This window comes from Eutrema salsugineum, unplaced genomic scaffold (genome assembly GCF_000478725.1).
Source record: "Eutrema salsugineum unplaced genomic scaffold, Eutsalg1_0 scaffold_2, whole genome shotgun sequence".
NCBI classification, from domain to species: Eukaryota; Viridiplantae; Streptophyta; class Magnoliopsida; order Brassicales; family Brassicaceae; genus Eutrema; species Eutrema salsugineum.
In genome coordinates, this window is record NW_006256829.1 from 165386 (window position 1) to 184169 (window position 18784).

The 18784-nt window shown below is 36.9% G+C and overlaps 4 protein-coding genes and 1 long non-coding RNA gene across 5 annotated transcripts; 2 read left to right on the plus strand and 3 right to left on the minus strand.

The window, feature by feature from the left end:
- The first annotated feature begins 228 nt into the window (after positions 1–228).
- LOC18016678 (protein BREAST CANCER SUSCEPTIBILITY 2 homolog B) lies at positions 229–5233 on the plus strand. The gene is made up of 16 exons (XM_024156208.1): positions 229–410; positions 482–628; positions 836–994; positions 1187–2173; positions 2280–2404; positions 2469–2623; positions 2778–2900; positions 2977–3162; positions 3239–3320; positions 3423–3473; positions 3556–3637; positions 3752–3863; positions 3947–4018; positions 4332–4530; positions 4605–4787; positions 5087–5233. Exons 1-16 carry the CDS (start codon positions 254–256, stop codon positions 5231–5233), a joined length of 2967 nt encoding a protein of 988 aa, XP_024011976.1. The 5' UTR covers positions 229–253.
- Positions 5234–6408: 1175 nt separating this feature from the next.
- LOC18016679 (protein trichome birefringence-like 35) lies at positions 6409–8788 on the minus strand. The gene is made up of 6 exons (XM_006398537.2): positions 8391–8788; positions 7882–8170; positions 7410–7581; positions 7105–7301; positions 6865–7017; positions 6409–6769 (listed from the first exon to the last, which is right to left on the minus strand). The coding sequence occupies exons 1-6, from the start codon at positions 8587–8589 to the stop codon at positions 6439–6441; spliced, it is 1341 nt and encodes a 446-aa protein (XP_006398600.1). The 5' UTR covers positions 8590–8788; the 3' UTR covers positions 6409–6438.
- Positions 8789–9207: 419 nt separating this feature from the next.
- On the minus strand, positions 9208–10867 carry LOC18016680 (uncharacterized protein At5g01610). The gene is made up of 3 exons (XM_006398538.2): positions 10624–10867; positions 9909–9963; positions 9208–9802 (listed from the first exon to the last, which is right to left on the minus strand). Exons 1-3 carry the CDS (start codon positions 10708–10710, stop codon positions 9432–9434), a joined length of 513 nt encoding a protein of 170 aa, XP_006398601.1. The 5' UTR covers positions 10711–10867; the 3' UTR covers positions 9208–9431.
- Positions 10868–15915: 5048 nt separating this feature from the next.
- LOC18016681 (ferritin-1, chloroplastic) lies at positions 15916–17615 on the plus strand. The gene is made up of 8 exons (XM_006398539.2): positions 15916–16340; positions 16426–16509; positions 16604–16664; positions 16753–16840; positions 16950–17011; positions 17100–17165; positions 17257–17320; positions 17409–17615. The coding sequence occupies exons 1-8, from the start codon at positions 16039–16041 to the stop codon at positions 17441–17443; spliced, it is 762 nt and encodes a 253-aa protein (XP_006398602.1). The 5' UTR covers positions 15916–16038; the 3' UTR covers positions 17444–17615.
- A 115-nt stretch (positions 17616–17730) lies between these two features.
- On the minus strand, positions 17731–18638 carry LOC112086698. The gene is made up of 3 exons (XR_002899569.1): positions 18524–18638; positions 17879–18003; positions 17731–17769 (listed from the first exon to the last, which is right to left on the minus strand). It is a non-coding gene; the product is annotated as an uncharacterized LOC112086698 (long non-coding RNA).
- Between the last annotated feature and the right edge of the window lie 146 nt (positions 18639–18784).

Consider the following 18784-nt stretch of genomic DNA (forward strand, 5'->3'; position numbering starts at 1 on the left):
CGGCCCAAAAGCTTTTTCAACTTTCCCGCCTTTCCGAATTTTTTTTAATGTTTAGAATATGATATGCTTATGCTCTTTTGGTAAAATTAAAAAAAAAAAAAAAAGAAAGGAAATTCCGCACTCCCTCTTGTTTGTTGTGGTGGTAGATAATATGATAGATAGCAGAAAATTGGATAATCGCCAAGTTTAATAGTTGTTAGCGTCTGAATCAGATAAACGAATCGAGTGGATCCCATACCGTCGAACTGAAGAAATGTCGACGTGGCAGTTAATATCCGATTCCAGCGGCGATTGTTTCCGGTGGGAAGTCGCTGGCCGGATTCTTCAGTCTGACTCCGACTCCTCTCCAACAAAGACGCTGCTCGAATCCACGCCTCCTCTACCTTCCATGGCCGATCTCTTGCGCCAAGGTTACTATTCATGTCTTCCCTTTTCCCGTCCATTCGTTTGCTGAGATTAATTATTAATTGTTTGATCAAAGGATGCTCGAAGCTTGTAGAACGGGAGGAGCCGATGCCTGGGGAAATCCTAATGTTCAGGACTGGGCTGGGGAGGTCTGTAGCTCTAAAAGAGTCTTCGATTGCTAGAGCCAAATCCATTTTAGCAGATGACAATGTTGTTTATTCAGGTATTGAGTTCGCTTACACTAGTCTACTTGAATTAACGTCACCCAGGAGCATTTTTTCAATACTCAAAATATGGAATGTTTCGCCAGAAAAAAACTTTGATTGTCTACATCTATTGTTCGTTTCATTTCTTTGGTGAATTATTGTCTCTGAGTGACATGGATTTAGGGAAATCTTTTTAATGCTCCCTGTTCTTGGCTACACTTTAGATTTGCAGGACACAGGATGCTCAAATCTCCAAAAGAGACAAGTGGATACAGCTGGAAATTTGCCTATGTTCACGACGGCCTTAGGGAAATCTGTCCCACTGAAAGACTCTTCGATTGCCAAAGCTATGTCTATTCTTGGGGGTGATTTGATTGACTCAGGTTTTTTGTTTTCTCCTTTTCTCTTAAGTCTTGCTTCCACTATGGTTCTGCGCAGATTTATAATATCAACATGTTCTTTGTGTTATTCCAATCAACTTCTAGGTTAACAACTAATCAACCCCCGAGAATGACTAGACATTGTTTTTTCAGTTGATATGTTACTACTTACTAAGCTTCTGTTTGATTGTCTAGGCAACGTTCTTCCCAGGGAAAGTGGGTTTGGTGATCCCACCAGTCTTTTTCAGACAGCTTCTAACAAGAAGGTTATTCTATCTTCTCCCGGTCTTGCAAGAGCCAAGGCATTGTTAGGACGAGGAGAAGATGATTTGAATGGATTTAACCACGTGAACCGGTCGTTTTCTTCCCACCAGCAACATGGCTGGTCTGAGTTAAAAACTCATGAGGAGTTTGATGCTACAGCGGTTCAGCGTCATTCAGGAACTCCAGGACAATATGAGGGTCATGTATTTGGGAAGATGTCAGAAGTTTTAAATCCATCTTCAAAGGTGCCTCCAACAAAGTTTCAGACTGCTGGAGGAAAATCATTGTCAGTGTCAGTTGAGGCTTTGAAACGTGCAAGAAACCTTCTTGGAGACCCTGAGTTAGGGAATTTCTTTGATGATGTAGCAGTAGGTGATCAGTTTGTTACTCCACAGAAAGATAAAAGGTTAGGTGATATTCCTATAAACAATGGAAGTGCCAACACAGGCTCTATTACTCATGAAGGAAAGACAAGCCACAAGCATACGTCAAATAGTTTTATATCTCCTCTTCGGTCATCTTCAAAGAAATTTAGATCAGTCAAATCGAAGGACCTAGCTTCAGGGGCTAATTCGATCAAGAAATTTGATGCAGCTCTTGATAAGACAGACTGTTCTCTGAATAGTACTAAACTTGCTACACATGGAATATCAAATGGCAGACCTTCAGCATCAGATATAGCTGTGACTAGTTCGAAGGAAATTAGTTTCATTCCAAGAGGTAAACAATTTGGAAGGCCATCTGACCAGCCACTTGTCGATATAACAAATCGCAGTGATACAGCTTATGCAAACAATAAACAAGGCAGTACCCAAAAGAAAAGACTGGGAAACACAGTCTCTGTTTCTCCTTTTAAAAGGCCAAGGAATTCCTCGTTTAAAACTCCTTTAAAGAAAAATGCTCAGCATGCTTCTAGTGGTGAGATATTCAGGAAACTTTACATGATTTTTGTTAAACGGATCCTTTATGTGAATTTATTTGGTTGGCTATCAGATTAATAAATTTCGGTGTCTTCTATTATCAGGGTTGTCTGTCGTATCTTGTGATACACTTTATTCAAAAAAGGTGCTTTCTACAAGATATCCAGAAAAGTCGCCAAGAGTATATATCAAGGATTATTTTGGAATGCATCCAACAGCCACGCCCAAGGTAAAAAAAATTTACCTTTCACATGTTCTACTCACTCAAACCACACTTACGGGGTGGTTTTTAGATGGATTATGTGCCAGACCATGTCAGAAGAATCAAATCAAGTAATGCAGATAAATATGTATTCGGTGATGGGTCCTCCTCAAATGTAGTTGGAGCTGAAACTTTTCTTCAAATGTTGGCTGAGTGTGGTGCTTCCTTACAGCAAGTATCTAGAAAGTAAATTATCCGTCCCTTGAAATGTTTTAAGTTACCCATCTTATTTGCTATGACCGTTCTATTGAATCTTGCATGTGATTCTCATTTTCTAAGATAGACAGTGAGCAATAATTTCTACACCTCTTAACTATCTTTCACAATATATGTGCACTAGGTGGGTCACTAATCACTACAGGTGGATAGTCTGGAAACTTGCATGCTACGAGACATACTACCCAGCTAAATGCAGAGGGAATTTTCTGACAATCACCAATGTTCTCGAGGAACTAAAATACAGGTTTCCCAATCGTTGAACACAGTTAGTTGTTATTTGAGCTTATGCGAAGTCTAACATGGTTAATCAACCTACATAGGTATGAGAGAGAGGTTAATCATGGTCATTGCTCTGCAATCAAGAGGATTCTGAGTGGTGATGCTCCAGCTTCTTCAATGATGGTGCTCGCCGTATCAGCTATTAATCCAAAGACCGATAATGATTCCCAGGAAACACATGGTTCTGATAGTGGCAGCAATATGAAAGTAGAACTCACTGATGGGTGGTATGAAATTGTTATGTTTCTTTGAATACCTGTTTTCCTGTCTCGTTCCTCATGTTTTTTTTTTTTTAAATGGCAGGTACTCGATGAAGGCTGCTCTGGATGTCATGCTGACAAAGCAGCTGAATGCTGGAAAATTGTTTGTTGGGCAGAAGCTTCGAGTAAGTTATTCCTGCAAGGTTTAAATTTTTTTCTTGGCAATACATATTTTTGGTTAGATCACTGACTAACAGCATGCTTACGTTCTTATTTCTTATCTAAAGATCCTTGGGGCAGGACTTTCTGGCTGGGCTAACCCAACATCACCTCTTGAGGTTTCTTAGACTTTGAATTTTTGTATTCTACCCCAATTTTATTAGTTGGTTTCTTCATGGATTCATTCAACCGAACTTTCAGGCAGTGGTTTCAAATACGATCTGTTTGTTGTTGAATATTAATGGGACATACAGAGCTCACTGGGCGGACCGACTAGGATTCTGTAAGTAGCTTTGTGATGTGGACCTCACTACATCCTCTGAGCTGCTTCTTTTATAGCGGTTTTGTGCTTTCATTTGCTTCTTTATATTGACTGTCTTTCGATTTCTTCTTCAAGGTAAAGAAGTTGGTGTCCCTCTGGCCTTCAACTGTATCAAGTGCAATGGGGGTCCAGTGCCCAAAACATTAGCTGGAATCACACGAATATACCCTATCCTATACAAGGAAAGGTCAATATAAATGTGTCCCTTTTTATGCTACTTGGTGCCCTGTATACTTCTGGTAAAAACTTATATTTGCTTGGTATATACAGGGTAGGTGAAAGGAAGTCAATAATTCGATCAGAGAGAATGGAAAGTAGAATGATCCAGCGACATAACCAGAGGCAGGTTTCCATTATAACTGTAGAGGGCAATTTTTCAGTAACATTTATGTGATAAATTTGGCACATGCATCTCTTGTCTAAGTAGTATCATGAGTAAGTCATCAAAGCTAGCAAGGTTCTGTTACATACAACAATATTAGGTTCGAAGTGATTACTTTTTGGGACATAAAACCAATTTTTGTATATAAAGAAAATCTTCTGGCCTTCTGAATATGGATGGGTTTCCCTATTTCTGTAGTCAACTGGCTATTTGCAAAAAAGATTTCAATTCCTCTCATTCTTACCTGCCTTTTTTTTTTCCGGTTCTCCTTAGGCGCTCAGCTCTTATTGAGGGTCTTATGTGTGAGTACCAGAGAGAAATCAATGGTTTCCACAGCCAGAATGATACTGATAGTGAAGAAGGAGCCAAGGTCTTTAAGCTGTTAGAGACGGCTCCTGAACCTGAACTCCTAATGGCAGAAATGAGCCTGGAGCAGTTGACATCTTTCGCTACATATAAAGCAAAATATGAGGTAGAACATTGCATTTCTTTTGTTAATTGATCGTTTAGCGCTAAATTAATTAACTGTTTCAATCTAAACCTCAGGCAGCCAAGCAATTACAGATGGAAAAATCAGTGGCAAAAGCTCTGGAAGATGCTGGCTTAGGTGAAAGGGATGTAACCCCATTCTTGAGAGTTAGGCTTGTTGGATTGACGAGCTTAACTTATGAAGGCGAACACAATATAAAAGAAGGCATCGTAACAATCTGGAATCCCACTGAGAGACAGGTATATTGACACGCCTACATCTGAATGATTCATGCACAATCTAAAGGAGGGCCACTCTTTCTAATGGGTTATAAGTTTACGCGAACCATTTTCATACGAGCTTTGATTTAAGGGTGAGTTCTAGCTTTTATTTAAGGGTGAGTTCTCCAGTCATAAGCTTGTCAGAGTTGCTATGGACCTAGTATGGACTGAAAGTTCATATCAGTAAATCGTGACCATCAGTGTACATTACGAGCATCATTCATCGGGTTGAGCAGTTATTAAAAAAAAAATACTGTGATTTTCTACTACTGTGACAGAGAACCGAGTTGAGAGAGGGAAAAATATACATGATGAAAGGGCTAGTACCAATGAACTCAGATTCAGAGATACTTTACTTACATGCCAGAGGTTCTAGCTCAAGGTGGCAGCCTTTGTCTCCAAAAGCTTCCGAGAGTTTTCAGTAAGTTGTTTTGTGGACTTTCTTTTGTAGGCATACCTGAAACTATCTCATCTATTTGCTGACTTTTCATGTGCTTCCTTCAGGCCCTTTTTCAACCCTCGTAAACTGATTTATTTGTCAAATTTTGGTGAAATTCCTCTTTCAAGGTTTATCTCATTCTAAGCTTTTTTATTTATTTACAATCTTTACGGTACCAATTTACATTGCTAATCTAGACCCTAATGTATCTTATTGTGTTTAGTGAATTTGATATCGCTGCGTACGTTGTATATGTTGGAGATGCATACGCGGATTTTCAGCAAAAGAAGCAGTGGGTTTTTGTGACAGATGGATCCACTCAACATTCAAATTCACATTCAGGGGAAACAACATCAAATAGTCTTCTGGCTATAAGCTTCAGCACCCCATCCATGGATGACTTCCCCACTCCCTACATCAGCCATAACCTTGTCGGATCCGTGGTATGTACAAATTCAAACCTTGTCTGTTTTTACAAGTGAAACACTGAGAGACACAAATGTTGTGTGTTTTTCTCTGGCAGGTAGGATTCTGCAACCTATTAAAAAGAGCGAAGGATGCGAAAAATGATATGTGGGTTGGGGAGGCAACAGAAAACTCAATCTACTTCATAAACGTAGAAGCTGCTTACTCCTCTCACCTCAAAACCAGCAGTGCCCATATCCAAACATGGGCTAAGCGCCCTTCTTCCAACTCCGTTCGTTCTCTTCATCTCGTTTCAGGTTCATAACGTTTGCTATTTTCGGATTAGTTACTCCTCTTCTTTTGCTTAAATTTCCAGGTCATCCGTGAACTTCGGCAGAGAGTTTTATTTATAATCGGTGCTTGTCAATCACCATCAAGCTCAAGGTGAATTACACATATCTCTTCACAACTCTTTTCTTCACAATTCTAAAGTTGTCTAGTCTAACCCTGCTGATTGCTTAATGTATGTCACCTTTATCGATTATTTCGTTATACTTAAAAATTTCTAATGTATTGGTTATATTTGTATGTTTTCTTGTTTCAAATGAATGAAGCATTACGTCGATAAAAAACATCTTTGAAATTTATAAATATTGTGTCTGTTTTTATATTTCTGTGACTTGAATTGTTGTGTCAGACGAAGAACTCCAACGGCAGATTTTTCAACCCCAAAAGAAAAAAAAAATGAAATGATTGATGGCCAAAAAGGATATATTCATTTAATTTTCACAAAAAATGGAAAAGCAACTGATTCCAGACATCAGGAACTCCCGGTACACACCAATGAGTACAATCCGAATAGGACGCCGGTTTATTCAACCGGTCTTGGTTTAGAGGTTCCCAGAATTTGCGGTACACCGAGGGATGACCGTCTTTACGATACTCGGACAACTGAGTGATGTTGACAACTGAAACCTTTGGTCCCAATCTCTTTAAAACTCTCTCCACCATTCTCATCGTCGGAATATCCGACCCACTTCCCCAATAACTCTCTTCCTCTATCGGTTTCTTCTCCCCGTAGCAGTTTCCTTGGCTTCCCGGGTTCCATTCTCGGCTCCTGATCCGTTAAAACAGCTTTGGTTTCAAAACACAAGAGTAAAATTTGATTGATATAGAAGATCAGGGGATAAATAAGAAAGTATTCATCGTTACCATTGATGTGTAGGAGACATTGTAACGAAGAAAACCCGCTTTGTGTTCGGATCGACATTTCTAGCAATCCAAGCAGCCCAAGCATTCATCGCCATTTCCATTCCCTCGGCGCCCTTCACTTCCTCGCATGACCCTTTCTCTTCGCTGCTCCATCTTTTATCTCAAGAATACGCAATTAAGGAGTTTGTTTTTTATATCTATCTTGCAGATGAAGAAAATGATGTCGATAAGTATACTTACCGGATCTTGACAGGGTCCTGCCTCCACCACAAGTATGTGTTGAAGATTAAGATATCAGCATGTTGCCACTTTGACGCATGTTTCAGAACTGAATCTGGTCGGATAATCCGATCTTCCAATCTGTGATTAACAGGGTCATCAGAATTTGATTCCACCAGCAACGGAGCCCAGAGGAATTCCACCGTCGCATTGTAGTCCTGCCACGTACATACACCATAGTTATAAAAATCACACCAAAACCGGACCGGAGCGAAGAGTTGTCGAGGCATAAAAGTCTTTTAAGTCGATGATGTCTATATAATTACCTCTGCCCTGAAAATGGTGAGCGGAGCGTTAGGGGACATGGATTGCTTCTCACGTGGGATTACAGACTGCAGCAGACAAACCATTGATATCCATTGGCCTCTGTTTAACGAGTCTCCAACAAACATCAATCTTTTTCCCCTCAGCTTCTCCCACATTTCTGTCACATTCCACCTACCAGCAGAAAAGAATATGACAATTAAGCAGCCAGGTGATCGATGTTGCTATCTTCTGCCATTCTTTGCAAACAATAGTATTACATTTTGCCCTATTTCATCAATCGCTTTGATTGACAATTGGAAAAAGGAAAAATGTCTTGATAACAATCTATTGGCATTTTCATTCGAAATCACTTAAGCTGACTTAACCCACAGCACACAATTCAATTCTTAATACACAAGAATTAGAAAACGAAACCCAAGAAAAAAAAAAGAAGCAAAACCTAAGACAAGCAGCAAAAGTAAAGACGATTACCTCTTCAAGTTGCAGGAATGAGGTTGCCATCTCCAATGTTGATAATCCAGATCTGGCCTCCCATGCTTCTGACAAGCCAGCTGGTCAGACATGTACGGACACTCAGATTCCTTGTGTAAAGGGTATGATGAATTATCAAAGACCCATTTCCCAGAGAAGACATCACATTTCTCCTCCTCTGCACCAATCTCAGATCCTTGACCCGTGCCCTCATACGGGTCAACCCATCCGATTTTCTTCCCACTATACTCCTTCGTCGAGTTGCATCTGCTGAATCTATCCAAAACCTCTGTATTTTTGTTTTTTTAAAAAAAAAAAACGGAATCGCCCAATTTGTAAGTTCGTTTGTGTTATTGGGGAAACTCATGATGATTAAACATCTAGTCAATTTTGGAATTGCGAAAACTCTCCAGCAAGGATTTAAGCAGAGAAACTAGCACGAATCAGTTCAAAACTAGTATGAAACTCAGTTCAAATTTGTCATCAAAAATGGAGAGAAGGATCAGTACCGTGAGCTCCGAGCTGATTCCAAGGAACATTGGGCTGGACGAAAGTGAAAGTGGAAGCTTCTCGGAGGTTTTGCTCGCGATTCGTGTGGTGGTGGTGGATCTGCTGAATGCTACGCTCGTTGTAGAGGATCGTAAAGGTGACTAGGAGAATGAAGAGAAAAGCCGCTAATGGAAGACGACTCTTCTTTCTCTGCGACATCCCAGACTTTGGGGAACTGTGTTGAGAGAGAGCTTTTCTCGAAATCTCCCTTCTCTTCTTCAAAAGCTCTCTCTTCAGCTTCGAAGTACAAAGTTTGGAGCTACTACGATCCAGTAGCCGCGAGAGCTAGAGATTAATGGATTTAAACAAAAATAATTAAATATTCCACGATTTGGTGTCAATCGATCTGTGTCTTTAAATGCACTGAAACAAAATTGAAATTTAATTTAAGATTCACCATCATCTTCTGCAGAAAAATGGAGTAGACTTTAGGGGATGTGATGTAAACGCGCTTCAATTGCGAGTGAGAGTTATGCACGTTGCCTATTAAATATGCTGATTAGTCAAATGTTTTTGATTTTAAGCTTATCTTAGTCTTTTATTTTGTTTTTAGGCAACATTTATAACTGTCATATTTTTGATTGTCTCTTGAGATTCCTCTTAACTCAAGATAGTTATCATGGGTCATCTTACGCTTCTTCTTTTTTTGTATACTCACCAGTATCTGTTGTTCTGATATATGTTTACAGCAAACACAATACAATTTCTATCCAATATTCAACTGAGAGAACTGAATTGTAGATGCAAATTTAGGACCAAATCATTGAGCACACCAAAAAAATATTATATATTTCTCATAAAAAAATTGTTTTTGGTTTGCACAAAGTACTAATCAGTGCATATTCTTTTCATCAAATTGATGAATATGCAGCATAGCCACAGCTTCAAATCAAAACAGATAATGCAAAAGAAAAGAGCTTGAAACTGTAGAAGATATATAAGAGTCAATAAAGAGAACAAGAATATAGTATATATATACTTGCATGAGGATGGAGGGATAGTTAGAATTTATCGGCTCGAATGCCGTCTCTGAGAACCTCGTAAGCATCTCGGTTTCTGCTTTTCTTCATCCCCGCAGTGAAATAGACCTTTGAGGGGTCAGCAGAGATGCAAGTGACTTTAACCCATATCATAACTTTTGTCTTGATGCCTTCCACATCGGCTAGCTTCCCTTTCTCGAGGTATCCGGTTACGGTTGTGGTAAATTTCAAGACGGATGAGTCTTTGTAGCCAACCTCGCAGACTGATGGGATCAACACGGTCAGTTTCTTTGTCTGTTCATCGAACTCGTAGTTTGTAGCATCCCGTGGGAAGATGCCCACTGGCAGATCAAACTCTTTTAGTAGCTCAGGCAACGGCTTCTGCATTGTTCCTTAATTTCCAAGCCAATTAAGAGAGAAACGTGTGTGTGTTGAGTTATTTTATTTCTCTGCACTTACTTTTTGTAATCTATGGATGAATGTCAAGACTCGAGATACCTTTGATTTTGTTGACCAACCATTTTGTTCCTCCTTCGATGCTCGTTGATAGCGACTACACCAACAAAAAAACAAGAAATGTCAAAGTAAGATTCAAGATCATAATTAAGTAATTCAACCGTACATATAAACAACATGTTACTATTGGTAACAAAATAAAGAGTTATAAAGTGATGATCATGGCAATGAGAATCACCCTTTGTCAACCAATAACAGAAAACATCATAGAAATTAAAATGAGAAACGCACAAGCACATGCAATCCCAAACCCACGACCAATTTTTTTTCTTTTCCCCGATATGAGGAAGATTCTACACATAGAGGTTCTTCCTTATGTGGTTAGTAATGCTACAAATTAATGAACTCTTAACATTCGTACAAGGGCAGGATATCTCAAAGGAAATGCAGAGATCACATACGAAAATTCGTAAAATCCAAGGTGATTATATATCATCGTTCCATGAGGAGTAAACAACACGCAATTAGATAAAAAGGCACCACAACCAAAAACTGAGATCAAAATCCGATCAAGATTTATTTTTTTTTTAATCCGATCAAGATATATAAAGATAACACGCGCGAACTGATGGAATAGACATGCTAAGATAACAAGGATCCGCAACAGAAAAAAATAAACATGGAAAACGAAACCCCTAATTCTTCTAGTTCAAATTCTAATTCTAATTGAAATTAAAATTGAAGAGGACGCGCGTACGTTGATATCGTTGCCAACGGAGTCGAACTGCTTGTTCGCCTTCTGGCCTAACCAGTAGGATCCAACCTTGTTGAAGATCTGATCCATTTCTATCTCTCCCTCCGATCGATTTACTTTTAATTTTTCAGCAAAAAATCAATAAAAAGGGATCGGAAGCAGAGAAGACTTTTTTTTTTAGGGGAAGGAGGAACAAACGAGACTTTTAGGACTCGCACCGTTGGATTCGCTTTTCGTGCAAACAATATTTCCAGAAAGCCAATCGTTATATGACACGTGGTTTTTACAAACCCCTCCCCCCCTATTGTTTATCGAAACTGCGTCCATATAGACATACTTGCCTATCACTACTCCTTGGGACTGCATCAGGTTTCAGATTGTCAACGAATCAATGTCCTTCATTTCTCTATTATTATTCTTTTCTTTTTTTTGCTAATAAATTTCTCTATTATTATTATCATTGGTTTATAATGGTGGATTCTTTATAAAAAATAATAATACACATTTTAAAGGCTTTTTTAAAAAGAAAAAAAATACAGGCTTACATTTTAAATTTTTAAAACACAAAGGCTCACAATAGATAAATATCTGAGTGTCTACCAAAAAATAATTTATATACATTAACTATTAAGACATAAATATAAACAAATAAACACAGAAGAGGGATATTTAATTTGTTGTTTCTAAACAGGATCATTAATCTGATGAAAATGACTACAACACAAATTTGAACCTCCTGAGCCACATGGCACACAACATACAGTATTCACATAAAAGACTGCAACCAATCCTTTTTACATTATCAATAATAAATTTCCAATGATTTTTATTCGTGTGAAAAAACCACTTAAAAAATTGACAATATCCATCAAATACTAGTTTTCTGTGTAATTAAACGGATGTTTTAGACGAACATCGGCTCTATGCCTCCATTTGTAATTAACGTCGAAAGTATCGAAATTCCTACACTTTATAGCTTACCTCTCCCTGTGCGTTACAGAGTAATACGAATCAGATCAAATCTGGGGAAACATCAAGCCAAGAAAATAAACTAAACCTAACTCCACCTTTTTGAAAGCTTAAAACATTAAAGCTTAACAAGCTTGATAGTTGATATTAATTAATTCGTTCAAAAAAGAGAGAGAGAAAGCAATTTTAGGCGAACCGTGACTAAGGAGGCCCACATTGTACTTATACCAACGTGTAATTGTCTCAGATAAAGACAAGGAACCATTTGCATTACTGTACGCGCTTGACATTTTGACGTAATGGCTACTCGCTCTATGTATCGGTTCTCCGTCTCCATCAATCTCCTAGAGGCACGAGTGAATCACTAGTCTTTTTTTTTTTTTTTTTGGGCGGTATGTCACCCCCACTTTCTCGTCAAAAAACTAAATAATATCGGCCACATATTGGTCTAAATGGGTTTGGAACATTCAACCTTGAGTTCTAGTAATTTCAGTTTATCCTTTTTTATATATAAGATATAATATATATATATATAAATCTACAAGCCAAAAAGGTAAAGACTTCATCTCTATCCAATTTCCTATAAGTCGAGATATGCATCATAGAATTTCACACGTCTTCGTTGTATTTTTGTTGGTCAACAATTGTCTTTGTTATTATCCACTTCAGACCAATATGTCTACTCATCTAAACTTTTGTACATAAACTAAAAATATCTAGGTCCGATTCATCATACAAGTCAAAATTTGTATGGCATGCAAATCTAGATTAATTTTGACGAGAAATACTAGTTTCTTCAACAACAGATGACAGAATTGAAACAAGATAAACTAAAAAAAGTAATAGATTATGTCTGCTTTGATTTTCATATACAAGGTTTTTAGTTTGAGAAAGATAACTATATATTTTAGGGAGGATTACTACACTAACCTTAGAAAGTATCTATATTACACGTTCGACGCACTTTTATTTTTTTTACAAAACTAACCTAGCATACCTAAAACATCCTTTTCGCCTTTGCTGAAAAAAACCTAATTACGAAAATGCCATTATTTTTTAATGCCACGTAGGCAGATTATGGTGCTCAAAATTTAATAAGTCTACCAAGCTATGACGGTAGACTTATGAAATTTTGGTCAACGCAGAAATTTTGTTGGTAGATTTATTAGGTCGATGGTAGATTTATTCGAGAGTTGGTAGAGTTTTTAAATGTTGGTAGACTTATCTTGGTAGAGTTTTGACGATGAGAGGTAGATTTATTATGTTTCGGTAGATTTGTTGTTATGAATGGTAGACTTGTCAAAAGTTTTGGTAGACTTGTTAAAAAAAGCGTTTGCTCACGTAGTTGACTTTTTCGGTAGATTTATTGACAATGAAGTAGATTTATTTTCTGCGTTGGTAGACTTATTTCCTTTAGTGGTAGATTTATGTGAAAAAGTTGTTAATACGTGCGGTAGATATATCTGTTTTATGGTAGAGTTATATATAGTTGGTAGAGTTTTCGCTTTTGTGGTAGATATGTTTGACTTGTGGTAGATTTAATTCAGTTAAAATTCATTCCGGTGAGTGGTAGATTATATGTTACATGAGGTAGACTTAAAAACTTTTGGTAGATTTATTTGTTTTGTGGTAGATATGTTTGTTTTGTGGTAGACTTAAATTTAAAATAAATTTCATTCTGGTTTGTGGTAGATTAATAATTACATGAAGTAGACTTACGAAATGTTGGTAGATTTGTTTGTATGTTTGGTAGAGTTTATGTAATATGGTAGAGTTATCGAACGTATGGTAGACTTCTTAAAATAATAATGTGGTAGATTAATTAAGTTTGGTATTTACAAAGATAACCTTGATCTGGTAGACATATGACATGTTTATGGTAGACTTGTTTATATGGTAGAGTTATTTTTCATGCTTGAGGTAGACTTAGTAGTTAATGTTTGGCAGACATTTAACTTTATGGAGTGAAATTACTTTTTTGTCCTGAAAGAATTGTTCTATCTACGAAAAAACCTACCGTTTGGTAGACTTGTTTTGAAGTGTCGTATGTTAAACAAGTTTCGTACATATGGTAGACTTGTTCCATGGTTATATTTGAGTTGGTTTTGTTACCATTGACGTTTTTTTTGCATGAGTTTGCTAAGATTATGTCGGTTAACTGTGATTCGATCACAGATGATTATTGGTATTTACGATATAGATGCCATAATCAATGGTAAAAAATTTCTAACATGAATATTTTTTCTATGATATATATTTTCTCTAAGATAACTTTGCTTTTCATATTAATTTTGAACATATATGTCATATCTGTAATAACCATCTCTTAACTTATGATTTTTTTTATTACATTTAACTCTATTTACTTAAACTCCTACAACATCACAATGTCAAATGATTTTAGTCATGTGTTTTGAATTAAAAATTTATTAAGTTATGATATACATCATAGTGAAAGTAAAGAAATAAATTAAATTGAATAATAACATTACTAGCAAATGTGGTAAAAATGTGAAAATGTTTGGGTCAATGTTTTACGACAAATATAATTTGAAAACAACAATATTATCATTTAAAATCTAATTATCATTTTTACAAATTCAAAATACAGATATATCATCAATTTAATAATAAATCTACCATTATTTCAAAACAAATCTACCAAATGCAAATCTACAATTCATAGTAAAACATGTCGGATCGATGCTGGATATCCCATCAAAGATTTGTTTACCATGGCAAAGCCCATAATCTGTCAGAAAAAAATAAACAAATACTGTCATTCGTATATAAAATTCAAATATATACGACTGATAAATCTACCATAAATAACTAATAAATCTACCAAACACAAATCATTTTTCAAATAAGTTACCATTAAATGACTAGTAAATCTACCAAACCACATCGTTTTACAAATAAGTCTATCATTAGATGACTAATAAATCTACCAAATGACATCGTTTTTACTCTAAAATAATTTTACCATCAAATAACTAATAAATCTACCAAACCATATTTCGTTTTCTAAATATCTACCATCAAATAACTAATAATCTACCAAACTACATATCGTTTTTCAAAAAAATATACCATCACATATTATGAACTTTACAACAAAAAAAATACAATAAGTCTACCAAACTACTTATCGTTTTCCAAATATATCTACCAAACTTACCTGAAACAAAAAAATTAGGGTTGCGGGTTTTACAGAAAAAAACTTACGCCGCCGTCAACCTCCGGGACACCACCATTTCTTCGAAACAACATTTGTCCAGTGCGGTTGTGCGCGATGCGGCGAGAACGCCGCTTAAGAGTCGTGCCAATATTTCCGAGATCTCTAACACCAACAGTAAAACTCCTCCTCCGCCAAACAGAAAGTAGAAGACGAAGGGAAAGAGGAAGACGAAGAAGAAAGAAGAAAAAATAAGAAAATGAGAAAAAAAAACAAACCTGAACAAGTTTCTGAACGGCGATTGAGGCAAGATCTATGTGGATTTGTGAAACAAAAGTAAAGCTGTGAAGAGAAAGCTGTGAAAAAAGGGAGGCTGCCAAGTTATGAAGAAAAGCAGCTCCATGGGAGAAAAAAAACGGCGCAGGAGAAAGAGGGAGAGAAGAAGATGAATTAGGGTTTTTTTTTTTAGTTTTTGGTTTTGTGTTTTTTTTTCTTTTTTCGTTTTAAAAAAATATTTTTTTTTCGTCAAAAAAAATTTCGATTTTTTTTAAAAAATTTTCGAAATTAAATGTTTTTCAAAAAAAAAATTTTATAAAAAAAAAAAATCATAATGACATTTTCATAATAATATTCAACATCTGGATAAAATGGACTTAAACCAACTTTATAAAGTTAGTCTAGTAAACCCTTCAATATGTTAAGTTAGGTTTGTCATTTCATTAACTTTAAAGGTTAGTCTGAGGAATATTCACTATATATTTTATGGTTCACAAAATGTGTCTTAATGATATAAAAAATTTACCTGATTTATTTATAGATAGAGATGTTGTTTTAATCACAAGAAATCAAAATGGAAGGTAATAGGAGAGAGCGAGTAGAAAAGAGGAAAGTGGCAGCGCGAGAGTAAGCAAAGCGGAAATGGTAAAAAAGATTCCGAGAGGGATAAAAGAGAAAGCGGAGAAATAGACAAAACTTTATTTGTCGCGGATGTGCTCAGATGCTAACGTGGATCGAATATCCTCACGTTCACACTATCCCATTGGATGCTGCACGAGGCCGCCACACGCCCCTACATCTGGCCTTATCTCTACCCTCCACGTGTATCTCGATCCAACGGTGACCACACGCCATTTCTCCCTTATATAAACCCCTTCCTCCTCCTCCTTCATCTTATCATTCATTCATCATCAACACTAAATATCTTCTCATAAACCTGGAACTCCCCTTCCTCTCCCTAAAAAAAAAACACATTTTCTTAACATCCATCTCTGATGGCCTCAAGGGCTCTCTCGTCTTTCACCACTAAACCCGCTCCTTCTCCCAAGCCACATGGCGTCTCCTCCGCTTCTTCTCCGGCCTTTTCTATCGGATTCTCGAGGAAAACTAGCGGCAGAGCAATGGTGGTTGCGGCGGCTCCGGTGGACACAAACAACATGCCGATGACCGGAGTGGTGTTCCAGCCCTTCGAGGAGGTGAAGAAAGCCGATCTGGCCATTCCAATCAAATCCCATGTCTCCCTCGCTCGTCAGGGCTATGCCGACGCTACCGAGGCTGCCATTAATGAGCAGATCAAGTTAGCTCCTTTTTTTTATATTCTCCCTTTTTTTGGGTTTAACATAAAATTAGATCTAACAAACAAGAGGTCGATTTTGGAACAGTGTGGAATACAACGTCTCCTATGTCTATCATTCAATGTACGCATACTTCGACAGAGACAACGTTGCTCTTAAAGGACTAGCCAAGTAATCATCTTCCAACTTTTGTCCCTTCTTGAATCCAACTAATTTAATATAAGCAAGCACGCTCATCTTGTTTTTTTTTTTTCAATTTCACCAGATTTTTCAAGGAATCCAGTGAGGAAGAAAGAGGCCACGCAGAGAAGTTTATGGAGTACCAGGTTTCTTATTTTTCCTTCTTTGATTACAATTTTCTTAAATCAAACTCTTTAAGGCGTTTTTTTTAATTATTGATTTGTGTATATATAGAACAAAAGAGGAGGAAGAGTGAAGCTCCACCCGATCGTCTCACCTATCTCAGAATTCGAACATGCTGAAAAGGGAGATGCTTTATATGGTAAATTATTTGTGTATAAGATAACACATAGTCTTAATCGTTGAATAATTTTCGATAAATATAAATAGATCGCTTTTTATTAGTCTACTAATCTTCTTTTTATTCTCAGCAATGGAGTTGGCTCTGTCTCTAGAGAAACTTACCAACGAGAAGCTTCTAAACGTTCACAGCGTAAGCTCCCATGCTTTTAAAAATAATTAGTAATTCTCTTAACCTAAATTAACGTTATTTAAATCCTAAATAAAAAAAAAACAAACAGGTGGCAACAGAGAACAATGATCCCCAGTTAGCTGATTTCGTTGAGACTGAGTTTCTTGGAGAGCAGGTGAGTTTTTGCATTTTTTATATGGTTTGGATTAGAACTAGATATCTTTGTAAGTACCTTTTTAATTTTGTTTTTGTTTATTTTTTCTAAGATTGAAGCAATCAAGAAGATCTCAGACTTCATCACCCAGCTAAGGATGGTTGGGAAAGGACATGGTACGAAATCGGAACCCTCTATTGAGATTGAGTTCTAAAGACTCAGAAATAAGTTTTGACAAAGCTTTATAATTTTCTGTCTTTGCAGGAGTTTGGCACTTCGACCAGAGTCTTCTGAATTAGACTGGAGCTTTTATAAAGTTCACTTTCAGTTGACCACTTCCGGGGTTAAACAATGAAGATTCTGTAAAAGTTTTAGATTTGCAAGTTATGGAGTAATATCGCTGTAGTACTTTTAAGATGTCTTTTGTAATAATTTCCTAAGCTTAATCAATGAAGGCTTTTTGTTTTACTATATGATTCTGAGCAGAGAACTATATGACCAACCGGATGCTTTACTTATTAAGTCATCTCTATTTAAACGCGATACTAAAAGCCACCAACGTGAAAGAGTTAAGCATAAACGAACCTGTTGATGATTTATGATGGAAGCTGGTCACTGGGGATAGCTGAAAAGCAAACAACAAGGGTCACGTCAAAATCAAAAGAGATGCGATAGAGATTGAACATAATTAATAACTAACAGTATTTAATCAAATCAATATCCGTGTAGAGAACCTTCTCTTCTGTTATACAAGTTTTGATCATGTACGACACCACTAAGCTATCAACGGAGAGATTCTGCCTCACACCACTAAGCATTATGACGTATACCTTTCTTTTCATCAAGGTTCCTCACACCACTAAGCATTAAGTAAACACTGTGAATCAGATTTATATAATGGCGAATAAGTAGACCATTTTCAGGTGGTTTCTTTATTAATAATAAAAAAAATTGCTTCAAAAAAAAAAGGTCACTCAAACAGAACAAGTCCATCGCACGGGAACGATCATAAAGCTTGGACGATTCTATCAAATGACACTAAGACAAGAACACTTTATCACAGTAATGCTCAAATTTCAAACGCAGCAAAAATGTCAAGCAATAATAATCTAAATGAATTTGAGAGTTGAAATGGAAATCTTAGCATCATGGATCTAGTCTAACCCTGCATCGCAACACCGAAAAAGACTTAGAAAATCACAGTACTTATCTCTGGGAGATACGTATTCAAAGAACAAATCATCTTGTAGATAAATTATTGAACCCTTAAACAGTAAACAACGAGAGTCCTCCAAAGGAGTCATCTGGAAATCGGCACTACAAGTGCTTAGAATTGGACAGGGGACAATGAAATTGAAAGTTGCCGAAAGAAAACTGACCACAGCTGTGAGATGGTCATCGAAAAATCCATCTCCGACCACTGAGCTTGCGGGGCCGTGGCTATGGCTATGGTCTATGTGCGATTTATCAAGTTACTGCGAGAGTCTGACGGGACAACACAAATTTCTACTTTGCTGCAAAAGGTTCCCTATCGTGTACCGACACTTAGCGGGTCGGGTATTCGTACTCGTAATAAAATTATTGGGCCTAGAATAGAAACCCATTAATGATTCAATGGGCTTACGAGGCTCTACGTGAGC

Coding starts and splice junctions, on each gene's coding strand:
- LOC18016680 (XM_006398538.2), bottom strand. CDS start 10,710: ATGGATCAGATCTTCAACAAGGTTGGATCCTACTGGTTAGGCCAGAAG. Junction 9,964..10,623: donor CCGTTGGCAACGATATCAAC/GTACGCGCGTCC, acceptor TTGTTGGTGTAG/TCGCTATCAACGAGCATCGA. Junction 9,803..9,908: donor GTTGGTCAACAAAATCAAAG/GTATCTCGAGTC, acceptor TTGGAAATTAAG/GAACAATGCAGAAGCCGTTG.
- LOC18016678 (XM_024156208.1), top strand. CDS start 254: ATGTCGACGTGGCAGTTAATATCCGATTCCAGCGGCGATTGTTTCCGG. Junction 3,163..3,238: donor GTAGAACTCACTGATGGGTG/GTATGAAATTGT, acceptor TTTAAATGGCAG/GTACTCGATGAAGGCTGCTC. Junction 4,531..4,604: donor CATATAAAGCAAAATATGAG/GTAGAACATTGC, acceptor TCTAAACCTCAG/GCAGCCAAGCAATTACAGAT.
- LOC18016681 (XM_006398539.2), top strand. CDS start 16,039: ATGGCCTCAAGGGCTCTCTCGTCTTTCACCACTAAACCCGCTCCTTCT. Junction 16,341..16,425: donor GCCATTAATGAGCAGATCAA/GTTAGCTCCTTT, acceptor ATTTTGGAACAG/TGTGGAATACAACGTCTCCT. Junction 16,510..16,603: donor GCTCTTAAAGGACTAGCCAA/GTAATCATCTTC, acceptor CAATTTCACCAG/ATTTTTCAAGGAATCCAGTG.
- LOC18016679 (XM_006398537.2), bottom strand. CDS start 8,589: ATGTCGCAGAGAAAGAAGAGTCGTCTTCCATTAGCGGCTTTTCTCTTC. Junction 8,171..8,390: donor GAATCAGCTCGGAGCTCACG/GTACTGATCCTT, acceptor ACAAAAATACAG/AGGTTTTGGATAGATTCAGC. Junction 6,770..6,864: donor ATGTCTCCTACACATCAATG/GTAACGATGAAT, acceptor TTAACGGATCAG/GAGCCGAGAATGGAACCCGG.